Below are 23,201 nucleotides of genomic sequence, written 5' to 3'. Positions count from 1 at the left end.
CTTAATGATGGCCACGACTTCACCTTCTGCTGAAAAAGAGGATGGCTTTGAATTAATCACTAAGAGGAAAGTTAGGCAAATGCAGATGCTCTATCTTACCTTTATGCGTCCATTACAGCACACCAAAGATCATTTGCTAAACTGATTCTGCAGCTTGATGTAATTTTCATGAACACACTACATGCTTAATTAAACTATTAGAAACAAAATCAGAGATTCACAAACTATGGCATTTTATTTCAGAGGCCTTTGCTTACATTTGTACAATATATTACATAACTCTCCATTTTCTGCAGAACCTAATATATATTTTATAGCTTTTTTCTATAAGCTTTTCCTTCAATGTCTGTCAACAAATTTTTACAGTCCTGTACAATTCTGAATACTTTGAAACCATTTTCAATAAAATCAGTTATAACCTTAAGCGCACACTACGAAGACTGAAAATGCTTTTCTTAGAAAAGTCAAATGAAAAGGATTCTGACACTCTAGCATCTACAAACAAAATGCTTCAAATTCTTACATGTTGTATTGCCAGAAAACAAAGAAAAACATGCCAGCCCCTATTTCCCCAGGCAAAAGAAGTACACAGAACTACAATTAAAACAGTAAAACAATCTGTACAATAAAGTACTGTGTATTAACAGTGCCAGGTATTAAATAGCTTGAATGAACACTTCCGCCATATACAAATGTCTTACAAAGGTATAGAATTAACAGGAGAGAGCTTGGGATCCATTCAACATAAAATCATACAAGTGAAAACATTTTGAAGTTGGTTTTGGAATTTGTACAAGGCATTAAAAAAATTAAACATCTACCACTCGGCTAGCTAGTTATTTTAAAAACAACTACCCTTTTGTGGCAGTGTTGGTATCAGCAACCACAAATTATAACCTCACACCTTTCTCCCTCTTGAAGTCCTCTCCTTGAAGCTCGTAATAAAATAAGCATTACAAATGAAATATTTGTTGCTTTAAGGGGAAAAGAAACATTTACAAGAAAACACAAAAATATACCTGTTATAATCCATTATGAATAAATATACACTTTAAACTGGCTGAATACAATCTTTATACATTAAGATTTAATACAGTTTGTTAGCCATTTTCTTTCTTTTTCATAATGTATTTTATCAAAATTAAAAAAAAATACTGTTTTATAGAAAAATGGCAAAGTACAGTAGTTTCATTCCAATTAACGGGTTCTTAAAACCCAGAGTAACCTATTTAAGCCTAATTCAAACCTGTAAACATTAGTCAGTCTCTCTTTTTTTTTTTTTTCTAAAGGAATCCTCATATTTGGTTATCAGGACTGATGTCAGACATCCTACTAACTGCAGGTTTTGAATAGATGTGCTTGACGTATACAATTAAAGCCACTATAAGGTGACTTAGCAGTTAAAAAACAATTAGCTTGTACAAATGAAAATATTTTCAATATTTGTCATAAATAAATGGAAAAATATCAAATGTTCCAGCTTTAACAAAATACCAGGGAATACAGTAAGCCTTACCACATTGATTTAGATCACCCCAACAACTATATACTTATTGTCCTGTCTCTACAGGCAGTGAACAGCCCCCATTTGCCACAGTGGAAGGCCTTCGAGTCACTAGACTTACAATTCCCAGACAAGTTGGAAACAATTATTGCTTGAGGAAAAGCAGTTTGTTGTACTTTTTCTTCATAAAAGTGCACTTAAGTGCAAAGTTAGCTTGTCAAGAAACAACTTTAAATACAAAATAGTGCTTGTCTGAATTTTGTGCCACTGTGCAGTATAAAAAAAAAAAAAAAAAAAGGAAAAAAAAAAGAGTGGCCCTCAGCAGCCATTAAGTGCAAAGTGCTTTGGCAAGTCCTGCTGTCACCTGCACTCAACTGACATTCCATTCTGTGATGAACTTGACATAGATGGTTCTGCTAACGTTAACATAACTGCAGCCGTAATGGAACTAGAGGAAGGTGATGAGGAGGAAGATGATGTAGTAGCAGCACCTGCACAGGAAAAGGAAAACACAGGTTATAGAGATTCATAAATCAAGCAATAAACATGTCTGCTTGTTCAACAGCAAGCACTGGTACATACTGACTCCAGCAACAAATGCCTTGCAGTGGAAAAGAAAGCAGCCTCCTGGTTTGAGTAGGAAACACTCAATTTCACTGGTCTCCCTTATAGTCGTGGAATAAACCCCTTATCCTAAGGGGAAAGCGCTAACTAGCCCCACAAGCAATACTAAAGTAAATGCATCTGTAACTTGAAGAAAAATTGGAAGTTATTAATACCCTTTGCTTACTGCTTAGAAAAGTTCATTTTCTTTGTATTTTTTCCTGTAGTTTTGCCCCAAGAGCATTAAATGGATTGCACACCTTGGTAATACTCTTCCCCTTCCACAGTCACTGGATATCTGATCCTTTAATGGTCATAAAATACCTACACACAGCATTTCCCAAAACCCAAACAAAACCACACTCCTAATGACACACATCTCCCTGGAAATCATCCAGTACCTTACCATAACACACAACTGAGCCCTTTAAAAGCAGAATTTAGTTTCCAGCACTTACTTTCCCGCTCTTTCTTCTTTAAGCGCTTTCTTCTTCGGTCAATGGAAGCCACCTCAGATTTCAAGGACAGGTAATGTTTCCTGATTTCTTGCAACTTTTCTTGGAGAACTGTTATGCGCTCGGCACTAGTCAGATTTTCCAAGTCAGCTGCAAGGAAAACAATCTCTGTTAATTCTGGTATTGAAGCATTTCCCAATGTGTCTGGATGTCTGTGAAGTGGAAGGGACTCAAATCTGAGTGATGTGCTTTGAGGTAGCAGACAGCAAAGCTAAGAAACAATGGCAGCAGCAGTTGCTTTTTACTACCCCAGATTTGTTAATTTTTTATTATTCTTTACAAGATACCACCATACACTTTTTGAGGACTTTTAAAGGAACCGGGAGAGGTTAAAAAATGCATTCTCTTCCCCATAAGGAGGAAAAGAATAAAACATTAGAACAGATGAAAACAGCAGGGCCAAAACTAACTTTGAGCCTGTTGCTGTTCAGTCCTGGAGCTCAGTTTGGCCCCAGACACAGGAAGGTCAGCCTTGCCTGACTTGTTTTGGTACAAAAAAGCAAGTTACAACAGGAATGTGCAAAGCTGTGGGGTGGTTCTCATGGAGTCCCTGTCATATGTGCCATAAGGAAAAACCGCACAAAGATGACCCTGCTGGACATGGCCAGCACAGGAGCTGCCCCTTTGGCTGTTCCCAGCTGGGAGCTCTCCACAGCACACACACAGCACGAGAAACTCTGGTTCAGTTCAGGGAAGCCACACTGGAGACACTCCATTCAAAAGCATTTAAGAATCAGCTTAACTCCTGTGGGGTGCAAAATGCACTACATCAACCTGTAATGAGGGCAGTACCAAAGGATCAAAAGTCACAACTATATTAGGCTGTGGGAAAACGAGGAAAGCTCAAATGTCTGACTTGGTTATGGCAGGAAATGTGTCAAACAGCATTTCACAGACCAACTTCTGCCAAGCAACTTTAGCACGTGGAGTGTAGCCAAGGTAAAAAGAGAGAAGGAGTGAAAGCCCTTCAAATGTGTTGCACCAGGCAAGTGTTCAATGAATCTCTACAGGGCAGTAAGTGACAATAAAGACCTTTTACATTACATACCCCTGAAGAGCACCAGAATGTAACTTGATTGTGAAGAACTACTGGGAAAAATACTTTTAAAAGTAGACTAATGCTGAAATTCAGGGTTGGGGAGGAAGTAAAAAAAAAAAAAAAAAAAAAAGGAACTCCAGCAAAGTCAGATTTGATTGTAAGTTGTACTAATATGAGGGACTTAATAAGCCACTGATCTGTTTTTCAGATAGGCAAATGCAGGATCCTTCCCACACTGCTCACCCCTAGCTGGACCTAGAGTAGCTTGACTGAAACAAACAAAGTAGAAATTCTTAATACTAGAAATAGCAAACGTGCTGGTTCACTAATGCAAAATGTATAGGAAAAAAAATTACAAATCAATCACCTAACTGTCTGAACAAGAACTAGAGAATGAAGAATAAAACAGCAAGGAAATATCAACAGAAGAAGCACACAGACAATCTTTATGCCAGAATGACAGGTATGCATGACACAACAAGAACAGCAAGGCAGCTCAGGAGCCAGATCTAAAAACAGCCCTGGAAGAGTGTGAATAGGCAGTTCCCTGGGCTGCAATTGCAAAAAAAAAAAAAAAAAAAAAAGAGAAAAAAAACCAACCACCTTTTTCTTTTAAATGAAGATTTATCGCAAGCTTAAGCAAAATCAGGATGGAAACAAGCAAGCCAAAATACAAAACAGCTTTTTGCACTATGCCACAAGATGACACTAGGTGTGTTTTCAACAAAATACTTACACATTTGAAAACTCCACTTGTAAACTTTGGGCAAACGATTATTCTGTTCTTTGAGATCAGACTCCTTCTCTCCATTTTTACCACATTTTGCTGGAGACTGTGTTCTTGTGAGTGATTTGGTTTGGTGAGATTTCATGCCAGCAGAAACTGATTTTGCTGACTGAGACTTGGGCACGCTTTCACCAGCAGATAGTTCATCACTGTCGCTGCTGTTTGCTGAAGAAACAGGAAGACATTGTAACAAAACAAAGCGCAATATAAAGCTTGTCAGAAGCAACTTCTGTGCTAATTTCCATACAATGGGAATTTATTTGACCCAAATCCTTTATTTTAAAACAACAGAATCCATCCTGGTGCAGCAGCTTGGCTTGATGCTCTCTGCATCACTGAAGCACAAACCAGGTCTATAATGGGGCCAAAATTAACCACATCTGCCTGCTCATGGGGCTGTAGTTTTTTTAAGAGGTCACAAGACTGACTGTTATGGACCATCTCTTGTTTACCTCCTTCCAAAATTGATTTCTAATGCAGTATTCAATATATATATATATAAACCTCTATCCCAGTTTAGAGATAACAGTTTACAGACAGACCTTTGACTGTAATTTTAGGACAGGTATAGCAGATAATGTCATGTCAGAGCAAACACAGCCTAAAATTTTTTTATTTTTGAAAAGATCTTTTACTGACTCAAAACAGAACTTTACCTCAAGCTGAAAAAACTTTAAAGCAACAGACTGAACACAGACTTTTAATCAAAGCACTCAAAAGCGAGTAACAAAATAATCTATCTAGAAGACAAGATTTATGGGTAATGATTGAAAGGATGAAGTTTTTAGCATTACTAAAATAAAACTGAGGTGAAAGCAGGCACAAGAGACTGTCATTCAACACAAGTCTAGCAAAGCAGTGGAATAAAATGCCTAGAAAATCTGCAGAATCTCAATTGTTAGAAATGTTTTTAAAAACACACTGAATTTATATTTATTAAGTAAAATGTATGCCTCAGTTGTACCTGCCACAAATGTTGACATAATGAGCCCTGAACCTTTTGGCCTTTATGATCCTGTGATCTACACAGGAGAAACTGAATACCCAAGACAGGCAGTGTGAAAGAGCTTGGCCAGATGCTTGTTGGTGTTGGTTTAATGCAAAGGCAAGAGCTGAAGTTGCCACACAAGCAGTTTAACAGATACGCCAGAATTTTGCCAAAAGCCTTTTTTGTGCTTGCAGCTGAATCACATTTTATCTATTTGTTTTCCTTGTTACATCCAGTAGTGAGAAATCTAACAACAAGATCACACACCAAGGACTATGTGGTAGTAGCTTTGAAGTTTCACACCCTGATGAAGACACAGGTTGAGAAAAAGGGATAAATTCACCAAATCTAAGGGAATAAAGGCTAAAAAAGGTGTATTTGTTCTGCAAATTCAGTTTGTTTTTTTACTTTAATTTCTAGGGTGAGGGTAGGAATAATGATTATGAAAGGAGACCAGTGAAGTTGAAAAAGGATGAGAAAATATAAAGAGGATAAATTAACAGGAAGGACAGGTGGGGTGAAAGCAAATACCAGACCAGAAAATACAGGCTTTTAGTAAAAGTGTTAATAGAAAGAAGGGAGGGAGAAGGTGGGGAAAAGAGAGGAAAAAAAGGCGTGGTATATGCTTTTGATCCTTGCTTTAACTCCATTTTTTACAGTTATCCTCCAGGATTCAATCTCTTGCTGTTTCCTGGTATTGTTTTATTAATAGTGAAATGAAGCAGTAATTTATCTTATTGTCTCCCAAACACCTGTGCATACAAACCCTAACATACCTCTGCTTTTATTAAGCTTCCCTTACCCAGTACTGTGGTTTCTATTCCAATTAGCTTCTACAACTACAAAAAACTGCAAAAGCTGCATTATTTACAGCAGATGTAACAGCATAGGAAGAAAACAAGAACCTATATTCTTTTGGAATTATTCTCATATTTGCTACAGAGTAGAGATATTAACCTCTGAACACTCATCTTGCAGAAAATGTAATTTCCTTCAGGTCCCAGTCTCCCCTCTAAAGCAGGCAGCTATCACAACACAGAGATACCTGTCCAAATTCTGCTATGTGTGAAATACACTTCTTGGCTTTCCTGAACATTAAAGAGCTCTTAGAAATAGGCCCAGAAATAATATAAGACATTTTAAAACACTTTGGCATTTAGGTAGAGTAGTTTCTTAATTTAAACAATATTAAGAATTCTCTGATGAGAACATTTTGTCCTAATGCATTTTTTATTAACAGATTTCATCTCCTACAAGCAGTTGAACAAATGGCATGCTACTTTTACACTTTTTGTTTCACACTAAGCTGCTATACTTACTAGTTTTACTCTTCTTTTTGCTGCTTACAGATGTTTTGTGGCTTCTTTTCTGCTTTTTTGAGGAGCTGCCTCCTCCCTGAGCATCTTTAAGTCTTTTTTGGCCTGTACAGACTATAATTGGGAAAAGAAAAAAACAAAAACAAAAAACTGAGATTAAATAAATGCCTGCATTCCTCCCACAAAACACTTCAAAGCTTAACTTTGTAGACAACAATGCAACTGTTCCTGCCCATCCTTAATGCAGCTCAGTTTTCTACTTATATTGACAAGAGGAAGAGAAGGAGTGGAAGGCAGATGAAGCTTCTTTGCACAGAGAGCAAATGTATGATGATCACAAATTACTTTCCCATATGCATCACCAGAATTTCTCTTGAACCACATGAATTTACTCTTTCTTAATACTGCAAATTAAATAAGAATACATTTATTTAAAAAGTTAAAGACCTACTGGGACTAAAAAATGTTTTTAAAAGTTTGCTGTACTTGGAAGCTGTGAGAAAAAAAAACAAAGCCATAATCTGTGATCAGTAATTACATTGACTGAAAGTGTTAAAAAAATCTTAGATAATGTTAAAAAAGAAACCAACAAGTAAAGAAAGGCAAACAAAAAACAAGGGGAAAAATTCTATTGGTATTTGTGGCTTCAATGGGAAAAAGAAGAAAAGGAACATGGAAGCATTCTAGTACACCTGGTAAAAGAGAGTGTTTTAGGGCTTCTCCAAACGTTGTTTCACAACCATCTGACTTAGAGATTAAAAATGACCCTGGAATAAAACAATTTAAATTAAGGAACCAAATTTTCTGAAACAGGTTAACATGCTGATAGAATCAGAGAGGAAGCTGAAGTCTAATGCATGTAAAAATACTCTTTTATAGTAGTGTAAAACTTCTTTCAGGTGGTAATAAATTACTTTCATAAAAAAAGCCCCAAGCAACCCGAGTTCTAAACCTACACAGCTCTAATTAGCAAAGCAACAGAGATGAATTTATTAAGGGGTACATATTCACCTCTTTCAAACTCTCTCCTTTAAGGAAACATATTCTGTTGCATATTTTCAGAAGAACACTTCCAACAAAATGCTAAAGGTAACAACACACCTTTAAGAGCATTAAAAAAAAAAAAATAGCTAATTGCTAGCCAGAATTTACTGAGATTAAAAAACCCACTTCTGTCTCAGAATTGTAGACAAAAGATATTTTCTTCCTTTGTGTTCACAGTTTTTAGCCACTACAACCCAGTGAAAGTAACTGTACTCTTGATGAACTGCAAAACAGCCACTTTCAGAAAAAGCTTCTGGATCTTGCCTTGCCAGCAGTTAAAAATCAGGCAGCAGTACAGCGACATCATGTGAACAAGTGTTTATAATCCCCCATTCTCTAGTGGTTTCAGGAAAGGAACTTCAATCTGAAAAATCACATCTGAAAATGAAACACAGCTGAAAAGGTCAATGCTTTTATCAGCTTGAGTTGAATCTTATGAAGTTAATGTTCTAGAAAAATACAAATTAGAAATGACTGCCTAAGTACCCTAGCAGCAAGAGGGTTTTCCCCCCCAAAACAAACAACCAACAGAGAATCAAATTTTATGTAAGAAATGCACCTTCTGCTTCTAAGGAGGGTGCTGAAAATGCTTCCATCTTGCTACAATGAATGTTCCTTACACAAGCTATTACAGTTTGCTTTGGGCTTTTTTGCCATATCCAGTATAAACTTCATTCTTTTATCCTTTGTCCCTCAGTGAAAACACCACAATTTCTAACAAAAGCCCAATAAACTTGTTGGCAGATTACATTTTATTCATCAGATGATTATACCATTTCCACTGATCTGAAATGGACAGCAGGCTACTATTTCCTGCACCAACTAACTTCCCTTCACCATAAACAAAACAGGATGAAAACACATCAGCAATGTTAGAAATTAGAGCTGGTTAGGTTGGAGACAGCTCTGTTTACCCATTCCTTTACCTTTTTCAGCATGCTCTGGCTCTGGTTGATTACTACTACTGGAGCTGACGCTGGCATCAAAGCCTGTTGGAGAAATATTTCCCTCAGACTGGAGGTCTTGCAACTCCCCTGCCACACTGTCCACCTCTATTGTGCTATCTGTTTCACTTTTGATGCTTCGTATCTCTTCTTGATTTGGTGGCAATGTCTCAGAGACAGTGACACTGGACTGATGTCTACTGGACTCTGTCACAGTTACAGAGGAAGGTGACTCAGGAGTCGTAGGAGGTGTATTTAGCACTGAATTGCTGCCGCTGCTTGGAAATTCAACTTTCTTCTCACCCACTTCAGTCGGCTTCTCCTCAACAGGTTTAACATCCACACTTGCTGGCAAGGATTTTTCAAGTTCACAGTTAGGCAAAGAAATACCTTCTTCTGCAAGAGTCTGAAGCTGCTCCTCTGCTGCAGCATCCTCAGGAGCAGCGTGTGGAGGAGAGGCAGCAGCCTCAGTATCCGAGTCTGAGAACAGCTCCTTCAGCGTTTTCTTCGGCCACTGGCCTTGGATACTTGACCACACGTCCTTCCGATCCTTCGCTCTGGTGTTCTGGAGTCTTTCATCAGAGTTATTGAGAAGCTTTATTCTTTTCTCTCCCACTTCAGAAAATCCAGAGTAGAAAGTACTTGTCCGTAAAGATTTCCTTTTCTCCTCTAGTCCATTGTACTTTTTCGTTGGGGTGATTTTCAGTTTGGATTTGTCTTCCTCATCTTCATCCGAGGAGCTGTTACTGCTATTTTCTAAACTAAGGGAGTCTTTGTTTTTGGACTTCTCATCCTTTCTGTTAGGTGACACGGTCTTTAAGGACTCCTCTGTAACACAGTGTCTTCGTTTACCACGCTTCACTTGTGGTTTTGCTGTTTTATCCACGACCTCCTTCTTTCCATCCTTTCTCTTCTTCGTGGCTTCGTCTTCTCCATCAGACTCGCTATCTTCAGACAGCTCCTCCATCTCTTTCCGCAATCTTTCAGGAGACTTGGACACAGACTTGGGCACTATTGCATCTGCAAGAGCTTTACTTTCTTCTGGGAGGGATGAACCGCTCTGTTCTTTCACACGGAGTTCATTTTTATCTTGGCTTACGGCTTCGGGCTGAGATTCCTCTTTGCCATCAGCATGAGCATTCGGGGCACTTTGGTCATCTTCTTGCTCACTATCATCAGAACTTTCAGAAGCTAATTAAAAATAAATCCAAACAAAACAAAAACAAAACAAGGAAAGTTTGTATTGATTATTTATGGTTACAAAGAATTATTTAAAAAAACCCAAAAAACTAAAGAAAACTGTACAGATATGAAGACATGCTACAGGATCTCTAGCAGTCTCTCTCTTAAATGGTACCTCCTGAAGAGTCCAAAAATTCATGGTATAATGGCTAGATTAGAAACTAGGAAGATTCTGTGTTACACAGTACATCTCCAGGAATTTCTGAAGAGGTAGAGAAAGCATAGAGTGCATTAATCCATAAAATACAAACTTCTGCACAATTACCCAAACCAGAAGCTGGAAGATGCCCTTACATATTTCTTATGGGTTACAAATACTACCATTTTCTGCCTTTTATCCAAAGCCCATAACACAGACATTATTCTGCCTGGAAAATCCCAAATCTAAAGGATTGAACAACACCACACATATTGGATACTCTGTGACAAGCCAACCTGATGAACAACCTGGAAAAAGGAAGTGAAAGCAATAAAGAAAGGCACTTAGGGAAACAAATGGACAAGAAGAATGTAGGACAACTGCAAGAAAATTCAGAGTCAGCAATAAAGAAACTGAGACAAGAAAGGATCTACAGCAATCTCTTTCAGTATCAAAAGATACAGATTCAAGGAAAAACACAGGAACTGGCTCAAATACACACACACACACACACATATATATATATACACATATATGTAACTCCTTGATTTATAAAGTTAATTACAGATTAATTACCACATTAATAACAGCGTCATCGCTATTTGGGGTTTTTTGTTTTTTTTTTTTTGTTTTGTTTCTCATTTCCTAAGGAAATCAAGCACTATAGATTATGTTGACTGTTATTCTACCTACAGTTTTGGAACTCAGGGCCAGTGTCATCCAAGTTCAAATAAGCTGGAATGATTATTAAAGTCACACAGCTTCCACAAAAAGTTTGTGCTTACCCAAACTACCTATATCATACATGATTTCCTTCTCTGGAAGCATGCCCTAAACTAAGAATGAAGAGAAGCAAGTAGGTATTGAAATGCTGCTGTAAATGTGTGGGCACGGGAACACAGTGCTAGCAACAACAGACATGCAAATATGAATAATGGGCCCTATAGCTTACGTAAATGAAAAATGAGAAATAGGAAGCAAAAATACTTTGCTCTATATCAAACAAAAAAAGGATGGCAACACAAAATGTAATTGACTGTTAACACACTGAATTCACAGAAACTGCCAACACTGCTTTTGTCCAAGGGCTATTTCTGAAGATGCTGTTATTATTAGCCAGACAGACTCAAGCATTTAGTTGCATCAGTTATTCTACATTGTCATTAAGTCCTGTTTAAAGGCCATTTACAGAATTAGAAAAAGCTATTAAGCACAATACCTTGTAGCCCATTAATGATAGAAATTTCTATTGATTTAACTGGAGTTTGTTCACTATTTTTGGCTTCAGTGCTGTCAAGTTTGGACCCAGTCTCTGGTGATGTGCTGGTGTGAAAGGGAGGTTTTGACAAACGTCGCAATTTACACGGTTTAGGAGAATACTTCTCTTCCTTCTCTCTGTCAGTTTTATTCTAGGTGAAAAAAAAGACACAAAAACTTTTCTCATTGGAGCACACATCTTATCATGGACTACAATTAAACAATCTTTAACATTCAGTCTTTAGAGAAAAGCTCTCCTCTTTGTTTAAAGGACTACAAACACCTTTCTACACTCCACACCAAGACCTTTCTGCTGAAGAAAGGGACTTTGTCACCACTGAAACAAATGGGAAGGCAAACAACCAGTGCTTGAGGAGTAGTGGCACTGCAGGATGCCAGGCTCAGCAGTGGCAGAAGGAAAAGCTTCCCTGCAGCTCACTGTCCAAGAAATATGTCACCATCTAAGCCTAAATATCAGCCGTGGAAGAATCAATTTTGAAAGCAATCTTGGTAATAAAATTATAGAGTCACATACACATGGACTGGTCCATAGGTTTGCCCTGCAGAGTCAGAGAGCTCTCAAATTTCACCCCCCAAACTAGCTCCCAACACTGACAAGAAGCTGTATCCTTCTCATTTGCTTTCTGTAAATGACTACATACATTTAATTAAAAATTCAGGGAAAAAAAGAAGCTTCCCCTCCTCACTCCAAGGAGAAAAGCCAAAACCATGATGAAAAGAGTATCCATATTTAATAGGCTATGAAGTTGCTTTGCCTGATGAGCATTTGTAGGCCAACAAAATGCAGGCAGAAAGGCAGGGATTACTTATATATATCAAACCAAAGCTGGGAGCAACAAGAGAGAAAAACTACCTTTATTTTCTTTCGATGCTTAATTTTTGGTACATTTTTATCAGCTGGTCTCACTATCTTGTCTGCCTTTATCCATTCGTCGTACCTAAACAGAAAAAGAAATCGTACACATTTATTGATTTAAGCAGATAATTACATCACAATAGAAATTAAACTGAGGAAAAAGATGGTTAGCAGCCATATGAAAACAGAATTGGAATTTGAATCAAGTCATCTATGGGATTCTAAAGTCTGTGAAGTTTCAGCTAAGGTTCAGAGGATTAATTTCTTTTTATACTGAATGGTAAATGCTAAACCTATTTTCCAGTCTGCACAGAACAGCAGAAATCCATGTATGCAGCTAAAACAAACTACTTGAATGAGAAATCTGTACAAACCTCTAAAAGGTATACTTCCTATTTATATACTGTAAAACCTTAACAATAAACTAAATCCTTTCAACTACATAAAATGGGACCAGTTAATAAAAAGAAACTCTTTTGATTCTGAGTGACTGCAAAGAGTTACCTGGAGTGAGTAACTATTTAGAGTCACCAACTGAGTCACTGACTTCACAGTGACATTTTCCAGTTCCTTTTCTGTTAAAGGTTTCCATCTTGTATCAGAGTGATTCAAGACAAAAACATACTAAATAGCACCAGGTTATTAACAACAGGCATCTTGTTATTCAAGACTAGACCTGTTAAGTACAAACCCAAGACCAAAGAAGCACATTCTTAGTAAGAATATACTGTAACTATTTATTGTACTGTGCTCACCAGATTGTGCATTTCTGAAAAGCTCAAGAACCATTTAAATAATTTTTTTTCCTCCCAATAAGAGTAAGCTGCTTTACTACTTAAACTGTAAATTCAAGAACCATCTCCAAGAAAACATTTAAAAATTAAAAAAGTGGTAAAAATTAGCTGGTATTAACTTTGACCTGAATATATATACAAACTAATTCTATCCTCCTAGGTAAACATAAAAATAGAGGGAAAACATCAACTTTAAAAAAACCACACAAACCCAAACTACACTCTCCGAAAAAACTCGTTCAGGATGGATTTGAGCACAATCACCATACTGGCTTTCCAGCTGGGCTTACTCAATCTCATTTTGATATATGCAATGACTACTAAGACAGTCCTAATTCAGTTTCTTTGCAACCACTGTCAATTATATTCACAATATTGGCATAAATTAGAAATATTTAGGGAAAAACATGCAAGTTTGCAATTTGCTTCCTACATATTTTAAGTTATGCTCTACGAAGGGATTTCAGAAGCTAAATACTGTATTCTACTAACTTAAATTTCACATAATAATACAGTGAAAAAATGAAATAACTGCAGTCTTAAAAATAGCTTTCCAAAACAATTTGTTCAGTTTTTTCACTTCCATGTGACAATAAAAACCACAAAAACTCACAGAAGACCATGCAGACTATGATACACTGCCTACACTGCTGCAGACACTGCTGTCATTGTACCATTGCACTGCCATTATCAGATGAAATGTCACTAAACAGGTTCAAAACTAAAATACAATTCTGCAGAGTGCTTGCTCATATGAAAAATCCCATTTCTGTGAGACTGTGGGAAACTATTTGAAGCAACCTTTCTTCAAGACAAAGATATGTTTTGCACAAGGAATACCCTGAAGTGCCTGCCAAATGGATTTTATGACCCAGAGAAAAGCAAGAGTATTTTATTAGATCTAAGTATATGCAGGAAAGCAGCACTAGGACCTGATAAACACATGGTAAAAAGTAAGGATTCTGACAGTGTCCTTTCTGCCTCAACCACACTGCTAGAATACCAAATTTGTATTCACTCATTCTTATGCATCTCCAATAAGAAATTAATCTTCCTCCTATGCAAAGTCTGTGCACAGCCCACACTGTCTGAGATTCACAGCAACTGCAGTCCCTGTTGGAGCAAGAGTTGGTAGACATGGGGGCACACTGAACCAAAGGAGAGAAGTGCAGAATCTGAAGAGAATATGTGTCCATACCACAGAGTCCTAAAAACCATGTGTTAGAAAGGGTGGTCATGCAAGCCCTCATCTCACATTCACAGTCACAGCTGCTGGCCTGAGCATATCCTGCTTTACTTCTGACTGCACCCCAAACAACAGACAACACTGTGAGGAGGCCACCGAAATCTCACAACTTCTCCAGGGAATCAGCTGCTCCCACTTCACACCTTTGCATCACACAGCTCCTTTCATTACTCAAACATATGGTTAGCCTAAACCTGGGACAACTGGACCCCAGGCTGAAACAGATCCTGCAAAAATGATACATTCCAAGCCACAGCTGACAACCTGACCCTAAATTAAATTCTTCCTCCACTGCAAGACAGAGAAGCACCCTGAAAACTGTATCTAAAATGGGGTGTGTGACTCAGACTAGAGCCTCTTTCTAGAACTGCACCTGCTAACATATAAACACTTACTTCATCACTAATCTTTGGACAGTCTGTTCACAAAACAAAATTAACCCAAAAATATTATCAAAATAGTTCTTCAGCTCTGCTCACAAGAAGCATGTACTTTCAGAGGACCTGGGTTGTTTTACTGCAGTGCTGTCTTTCACATGTACTAGCTTCATCACTCTAAAGTGAGCAGATGAGAGTGGAGAGGAAGGAAATAATCCAAAAAGAGTTTACAAAGATTTCTTAGAAAATCAAGATGGCAGATTCAATAAGGAATTATTATTTACTTACTTTTTAAAATCAGGTTTCATATGAAAACCTGGAACTCTTTCATAAAGAAAATCCCCTTGCCTTACCAAGATAAAGAGGAACACCTTGCATCAGGGCATGTACTGATATGATACATTCATATGCACTACTTACAAGACAAAATGCACCATAACATGCTCTCAGAGACTGCACAGTCCATCTTCCACAGAAGTACCAGAGGAGAAACAAGGAAGAAAGCACACTTGTCCAGACTAGATTTCATACTAGCACAGGTACCACTTTTTTCAGAAGGACAAGTGAGCTCAAGGAGCTAGCAAGCCTTAGCAAATTCACTGAAAAGGTCCAGTATACCATCTAGAGATGCTGAAAAGGGAGATTTTTTTTTTTCTGTGTGATCAAAGAAAGAAGAAAAACTAGCCTGATACTCAAATACTGGAATATTAGATGGGGATTCTAGTTTCTTTTTTTTTTTTTTAATAATCCCTCCCCTGCCACCCCATGACATACATTACTCTCCAGGACCTGAAATTTTGCTGCACATTTAATTTCAGTGGTTGACTGTAAAGTATAGAATTTGTATATGAAGTAGTGTTTCAACAAACTTAGACAGAAATTAGCACTTTCATGTGCAGATTTCTGAAGGAAAGAAGTGTTGAAAATAATAATTCTTAGCTTTAAACATTTTAAACATTCAAGAATAATATGTCTTGTGATGGTGTACCATAATGATATACAGTTTCAACAATCTAACTGCCTTTTTTTTATGTTATGTACCCTCTAATTACTGGGCATACACTGCAGAAGAACACTTACACAATGAAATGTTCTTTGCACTGGGAGCTAAAGATGAAATTTACAGCACAAGGAACTGGCACCATAGGCCCCAAATAAGTTTCAGTTACATAAAAAGCACACACAATTCAAACATCACTGGTCTGTCAAAAGAAGTACAGTTTCTCTGTATTTCTCTACTTTTTCTGGTTATCATGTGGTAACATAAGCAGGCCCTTCTACCAGGGCAGAGATTTCTACCATTCCCTTTGACTACAAGCCAGGCTCCACTGAACACTACCATTCAGAGACCTTTATCAGAGATACACATCACCTGAATCTCAGGAGCTAACAACAAGATCCTTCAGTATAATGCTGCACAGCTTCTGCACTTTCTATCTACTCTTTAAAACAAACAAAAAAAAAATGTTCCACAGTTCTTAATGTCACTGCTCCAGAGCATTAAAAAAAAACCAAAACAAACTAATGAAGATGAGTATCAAGTTTACCCAACTTCATTCCAAGTACCCTAAAGAATGTGAGCATGCCCACACACACAGTTTCCCTGAATTCCAGACTGAAACTGTGGTAAGAACAATTAGTAATTATTTAAGATTTCTGCTCAAACTTAGGAGTTTAAAGAACAGGCCATTAAATGGCATACTTGACCAAAGAGAGAAACAGGAAAGCCAACTTAGAGGAGCAGAAGAATGACAGAATTAAAAAAAACCTGGATGATTAGCAAATCCTAGTTCAGTACATCCCCTGTACTGTACATATACAGTGCCTGCTAAATATTCTACAATGAATAAGGAGATGAGGGAATTGCCTCCTACCCTATTAAGCAGTTGCTTTTCCAGGTTGTCACTGACTGAAAGCCAAATCAAGCTATTATAGCCTACAAGACTGGTCTTCACAATACTAAACTGTCAAAGTGTTAGATGCTGGCTAAAGCTGAGGCTTACACACTCTTTCTTGTCAAATCCATGAACTTAATTTTACATGTATGAACAAAATTAGCCACATTTAGCAGAGTCCATGCACAGTCCCACAGCTAATGTCAATCACTAATGTATTTTTCAGTGAAGAATCCTACTGCCCAATAAATCTTTTCAGAGGGCTTTTTTGAAACACCAGGTAAAAATATAAACTCAAGTCCTGCCAACAGAAAGACTGAACAATCAGTACTTGCTTCTCAAACAAGTGCAAGTTAACTAAAAATACTTTTATTATCAAACATAGCCTAGTCACAGAAAAAATGCCTCTGACATCAATCTGTAGATTTGTTTAAAATGTAGAGTTAAAAATTTAGAATCTTGATTTCTCCTTTAAGAACTGGGCTGCTTGGGATCTTCAAGGTGAAGAAGACTCATTTTTGACTTCTCATTTCTTCAGACTTGAAGTGGTACTGCTCAAACAAAAATCTGATCAATTCACCTCACAGCATGGATAATAGCATGATATTTGGTCAAAAAAGAAAAATAACTTCTGTGCTTACACGTGAATTCCAAAAGAAGAGTTTAAAAAACAAGAAACCTCTTGGACTGGTACACACAGTAGTCTTCAGTGAGCAGGATGAAAATTTCAGCAAATTGCACTCCAAAGGAGTCCTCCTCAATAAGAACTGGACCAAAAGGCAAGTCACACCCCAGCTCCCAGCTTGAGCAGGCTGCATCTCCCCTCATATCTTGACTTCACACCTACTATGCTTACAGATGTTGCCTGAAGACACTTTATGTCAGATCCTATACCTGTAGATCAATGTAGATCAAAATTCTACAGAAGATCAGTACCAAAGGTGGCAAAAGCAAGATTCCTCCCTGGCAGTAACTCAGGTGTGGCTGGAAATCACCAGGCCTTGATGCAAAGAGGTGAATTCAAGGCAGCAAGAGAAGCATCACACTTCTGTGTTATCTGTGCTAGCAGATCTTGCTGGAACTGAATAAATATTTATCCTGCTCTCTTGGTCAGAGGCAGAATGCCCAGATGACAGATGAAGGTTATAAGAATCTCAGCTTTCCCAAAAAAGGAAAAACAAGAAAAAAGTACCTCAGACTTGTCTTGTTGTTTTTTTGGGTTTTTTACAGACAGTAATGAAGTTTAAAAGGTAATAGGTAAGGACAATGAGCAGTTATAAGCTGCTCAAAAATCTTAGTTTTTTTCTACTTTAGTTTTCAAAGTTTCTTCAAGCTTTAAATGGCAAAAAAAGATGTCCAAAACAGCAACAGAAATACTTCGACTTACTTCTATTAATACTAGACTAAAGACAATAAAAAGCATATGATCCTCCTTATATGAAAGAAAGCATAAGAAGCCACCAGGCTGAGAAGAGTCTGACTGGGAAGTTTAGGGCAGCCTCAGGGGGAGGTGGGGTAGGGAGGATAGATACCAGATCAGATGAAATGCAGTTATTTCCTGTGCACTTATTTGTCACTAAGAATCTTGTTGTTTTCCAGTTAAATACCCTGTTGCTGGTGTACTCTGTGCTTCACTGACAAGACTGAGTTCACAGCCTCAGCTAAATGCACTACTCAAATACTGAATCAGAGAAAATCGGCTTAAGAGAGCCGGAGGAGAAACCTGAAAAGAGTGATGTGTCACTTGCATGGAAGATCTAAAAGTAAGATGGGGAATAAATGAAGCCTTCTTTGAACAAGTAATTTTAAGATGATTTTCAAAGCAACTAAAGCCCTACATTTATATAGTGTTAAAAATCTAAGTTTCATACAGTACAATGACCTTCACAGAACACCAATATTGAAAGTTTAGGACTCCAGATGTCTATTAATTTAGTTTTTAAAATTCATAAGTGTATTTGAGAAGTAATTCAAGAAGTAATCACTAACTAAAACTCAAGTTACCTCACGTTCCATCCACAGTAGTGCACCAAGTAAAGGACTTCTCCACCTTCGATGTCAGAATCTTTAATACTAGCTTCATACATTTTTTGATTTTTCCCTCTTCCATACCGCACTTGGACTTTCATGCCTGGTGGATAGCATTCAAATTCTTCTTCCTCATTGTTATTGTTGTCTTCTTCCTCCTCCTCCTCCTCTTCCTCCTCCTCTGCTTCTTCTTCATCTTCATCTTCTTCCTTATTCGTGTCATCTCTTGAAAGGTTTAAAAAATTGTAGAGTTAATATGAGATACTTGATAAGCTTTTCAGTTCCAAACCACATATATTGATAAATATTGTGGATGCATTAGAGAGTGGGTAACAGGAGGCTCCAAACATGTGAAACTGTACTACAGCTGAGTAATATCAGCAAAATAGGATATAGCAACACACACAAAATCCAGTGACTGTAAGGTGCAAAAGTGACTAAAAAAAAAAAAAAAAATCCATCAAAATCTGTATGAGTAGAAGTTGTTCAAACTCATCTTTATATGATTCTTGCATGCAGTCTCTTTGTTTAAATATAATTTTCTCACTTAAAATTAATTCTTTTCAATATAGAGAAAATTTTCTAAATTCCATTTTTCAACCTACAAGTTTTACAAGTGCTTCTTGAAACCTGCTTCTCAAAAAAAATCCTTGCTTTATTACAACACATAAACTCTATCTCAACAGCTTGAAGTTACTGCAACCACAACCAGATTTTGGACAAAAAACCCCCAACACCTTATGTGACTCTATTAGGAAATTAAACAACCTGTGCTAATTTATGACCTTTTCACTCCTTGACAATTATGCCAAAAGTATTCTAAGTATGTCAAACTTGCATTTAATTACTATATAAATACACAAGCAGGTGTTCACTGCTTTCAGAAGTAAGCTAATTTTGAACACATCTTTAGATATTTTAGACCAATTTTCAGAAGCAGTAAGAACCCGCAAATTTTGCTAGTTTCAGTCAATGGTCACTACGGGCTGCTCAGTTATCTGAAAATTATCTGCAATCAGCTTAAAGAGGCAGACTACAATACAAAAGTTAATGGGGAAAATACCTTCTAATCTTAATTAGACTTATAAAGCATTGGCCCCCATATCATTCTAATCACATACTCTGTGCAACACAGAACAGATTTAGTTGCTGACTAAATTCACAACAACTGCAGACCGCCAATAATCCAAAAGCCTGATACATGGAATAGGTAGTTTGGATGCCTGGATAAGAGAATGTAAGTGCTGCTCCAAGTCTGATTCACACCAGTATTTTAGTTAAGCTGACAAACAGAGAATCCTGTATTAATAATCTAAACCTTTCTGTAACATTTTCAGTAGAAAACACTCAGATAAACCAAGCTACTTTCTCTCAAAAGGATGCTCCTTTGCAGAAGTAAAACTCCAGTATTACTATCTAATTAGCTGGCAAAAGGTAGTTCAGAACAATATGCTAAATTCAACTGTAATATAACTACAGTGATTTAATAAAATTACTTCAGAAATTAATGCTGTCACATATATTTATATATGTATGGACACACTAAATATACAAAGACATATATGTATATATATATATATACATGTGCATACACAATGAGACAAAGGCTAAAAAATTCATCTTTGTCTATTAAATACACCAAGTCACAGAAGATAGCTATTCAGGTATATATGACATGGACTATACAGTTTAATTCTAGAAGGCCAAGATTTTATTTTTTATGTATACATATGCATAAATATATATACACGCACACAAAGTCTCAGCCTTCCAGGAGATAGATAGATAGATAGATAGATAGATAGATAGATAGATAGATAGATAGATAGATAGATAGATAGATAGATAGATAGATAGATAGATAGATAGAAACTATGTACTTTCAATGAACTACTTTGTCAGTGAAATTAAAACCAGAGTTTAAAATGTAACATGAATAAACAAGCTTTGAAAGCTCACTTATGGCAAAACCTACTTTCCAAGGAAATGAGGAAAAAAGGTGTCTAAAGATTCAGATGAAAAATTCCAGAACAGAATTCCATACCTAACAACAAAAGGCACCAACTAGTAATTTAAATGATTAAGTTATTCTCTCTGATGTACTAAACAAAAACTCCTAGGCAATTTCAGTATTATCACACAAAAGCTAAAAAAAAAAAAAAAACCAAAAAAACAAACAAACAGGGATCAGAAACAGAGCAACCACTGCTCCAAGAACAAGATGAGCTTGTGATTTTCCATTACTAAGACACTTCAGAACTGCAGTGAACCAAATTTTGCCTTTTTGTTTTTTCTTTCTCTCCAAGATCTAGGGGCACAATTCTCGAATGCTGTCTGCAAAGTAAAGTACTCTATACTGGAGATTCAGAATTTTCCAGACACTGGCAATCATGGTGCCAGTGGCTTTTTGAAAACTAAACAAAACTGAAGTCTCTCTCATCTTAATCACCCTATGACTTTCTTGGTGACCCAACATATCTCACAAAGATTCCATGAAAATACCAGAAATTGGTACCTCCTGGAAGAGATGTGTGAAACCATCATTATGAAGTTGAGTATCTCGGATGATCAAGGAGATGTGAACAGCAGGCTGAACACAGGTGGAGGGCATGTCAGGAAGCAAAAGCAAAATGGAAGCAGAGATGGCTGCAATTAAAAAGTGTTCTAAGGAGTGACTTGATTAGCAATCATAAGCTCAAGATTTTAGGAATCCAAACAGAAACAAAGAATGTTCATCATTTTGGAGCAGGAAAAAACCAACACATTCGTATAGCTCCTGAAACAAACAAAACAAAATAAAACAAAAACAAGCCAAAAAAATCAACAAAAAAAAACCCAACAAAAAACCCAAGAACACATACCAATGCTTGTAAGGAAGATATTGTCTTATAATGCCATAAATAGTTCAAATCTGGCAGTGCAGACAAAGGGGAAGCCGTGACTGCCAGAAAACTGAGGTTTCTAAGAGGAAATTGTGATTGTAGGCATCCAATATGCACAGTCATAACTTCAATAGTCCATGTATGTATGTATGAGATCACTGGATTTTCTTCAGTGCTGTTTAGTCAAAATCCCATTTAGGGGGAGGGCTTGGGGAAAAGGTAAAAAAAAAAAGAAAAAGAAAAAAGAAACAAACCTCTTGGCAGCACACAGTAATCATCAACTTCAAACTAGTACCAAGCATTATCTATCACAAAGCTGTAACAATTTGAACAACCCAAACAGCAGCTGATGAAACAAGGCAGCAGCAGATGTGCATACACAGTGCATACAGGAGACACAGGAATACAAGTGTAACTCTGTTCCAGAATCCAAAGTATTACCACAAAGCTTATCAGGACTCAAAAGCATTTCAAATTACAACCACAGACTAAGAATACCCCCACACTCCATCTCACATGGATTGGGAACATAAACCTCCAAAAGCAAGAAATAAACAAAATAAAACGCAAAACTATTCGTTAATAAAGTAAAACCATTAAAATATTAGATAATACAAATATTGCTTATAATTAGTTTCAAAAGACAATGCGAAATCCTCAAAAGGCTAAAACACACACAACAGTTCATTCTCAGTCAATATAAAGATTTAACAGCAATAAGCCCAGAATTAAGTGTATTAACAACCAGATGTAGGTAATAAACAAAACATTGCTAGTCTTACACCACTCAAGAAAATGCAGTATCATGCAAATCTCTTTCAACCCACACTGTCTGGCACTAAACATGAGCTATAACAAAGCCCAGGTGAAACCTTTGAGACAGAGTGTGATTTGGAATACTGTATCTGCCTCCCAGGATTCCTGTTTTGCAGGAACCTAATCCTGCTGCAATACACTTCCCCCAATGCACCAAACTGGTACACACAGCAGGTGAGATGGCACATGCAAGATTATTTTTTCAGGGGTTATTCTAAAATTTGAGGAAGCAAGATTATTTCAATTATTGACTCAATTAAGTCATTACAGTTAATTGAATCGCTAGCAAAAATAAACTTTAGTATAACTGACAGTTCAAGTTTAGAAATTAACTTCTAATTTTGTTTCCTGCTTATTTTTTTCCTTTTCCTTATCCTAGAGGATAATTTAACCCCTACTTCTCCTAATATAGAGCTGAAAGATGTCTCAATTCACATTGTTAATCACAGATGCATTAAGATGACCTTAAAATTTAAGGCAGAGAGGTCATTAAGACCTTTACTCATGCCATGACAATGGAATCTCATCTTTAATTACACAAAATAACGCCTCCCCAAAAATCACCAGTATTTGTCTTCCCTCTTGTCCTAGTTTTGCCTGGGATGGAGTTTGTTTCTCCTTGGTACCACAGTGCTATGTTTTGGATGCAGGGTGAGTGGAAAGTGAGCCAGTGGTTGCATGGTACAAAATTGCCAGCTGGGTTAAAACACAGCACCTCTGAAGCTACAAAGAAAATCTGAAAGTAAAAGCCCAGGGACTTCCATGTGCACACAGAAAGTTGGAATAAGTGCAGTTAGGCTCCCTTGTCCCAAGAGAAGTGGAAGGCACTACCTCACTCTGAGTCACACCTGAGTGTAGTGCAGTACACTTCAATCATGCAAGCACTTAGTCTGTAATCAGTGTGTTCC

At 37.1% G+C, this 23,201-nt stretch overlaps 1 protein-coding gene across 6 annotated transcripts in view; it reads right to left on the bottom strand.

Moving 5' to 3' along the window:
* Positions 1-216: 216 nt before the first annotated feature.
* ARID4B (AT-rich interaction domain 4B) overlaps positions 217-23,201 on the bottom strand; it is an 86,389-nt gene continuing 63,404 nt past the window's right edge. For 4 of the 6 annotated variants that reach the window (XM_079298473.1, XM_079298472.1, XM_079298469.1 and 1 more), the window contains exons 17-24: positions 18,572-18,820; positions 12,253-12,337; positions 11,341-11,530; positions 8,723-9,931; positions 6,756-6,866; positions 4,398-4,613; positions 2,566-2,712; positions 217-1,995 (exon numbers count right to left, since the gene is read on the bottom strand). In XM_079298473.1, the coding sequence (XP_079154599.1) occupies positions 1,865-1,995; positions 2,566-2,712; positions 4,398-4,613; positions 6,756-6,866; positions 8,723-9,931; positions 11,341-11,530; positions 12,253-12,337; positions 18,572-18,820 (2,338 nt within the window). In that variant the 3' untranslated portion in view covers positions 217-1,864. The remainder of the gene's footprint in view (positions 1,996-2,565; positions 2,713-4,397; positions 4,614-6,755; positions 6,867-8,722; positions 9,932-11,340; positions 11,531-12,252; positions 12,338-18,571; positions 18,821-23,201) is intronic. The other 2 variants (XM_079298474.1, XM_079298471.1) reach the window with 1 other exon arrangement.

Source organism: Erithacus rubecula (genome assembly GCF_903797595.1).
Source record: "Erithacus rubecula genome assembly, chromosome: 2".
Taxonomy (NCBI): Eukaryota; Metazoa; Chordata; class Aves; order Passeriformes; family Muscicapidae; genus Erithacus; species Erithacus rubecula.
The sequence above is the reverse complement of the archived record's forward strand: the minus strand, read 5'-3'. Positions and strand labels throughout refer to the sequence as shown.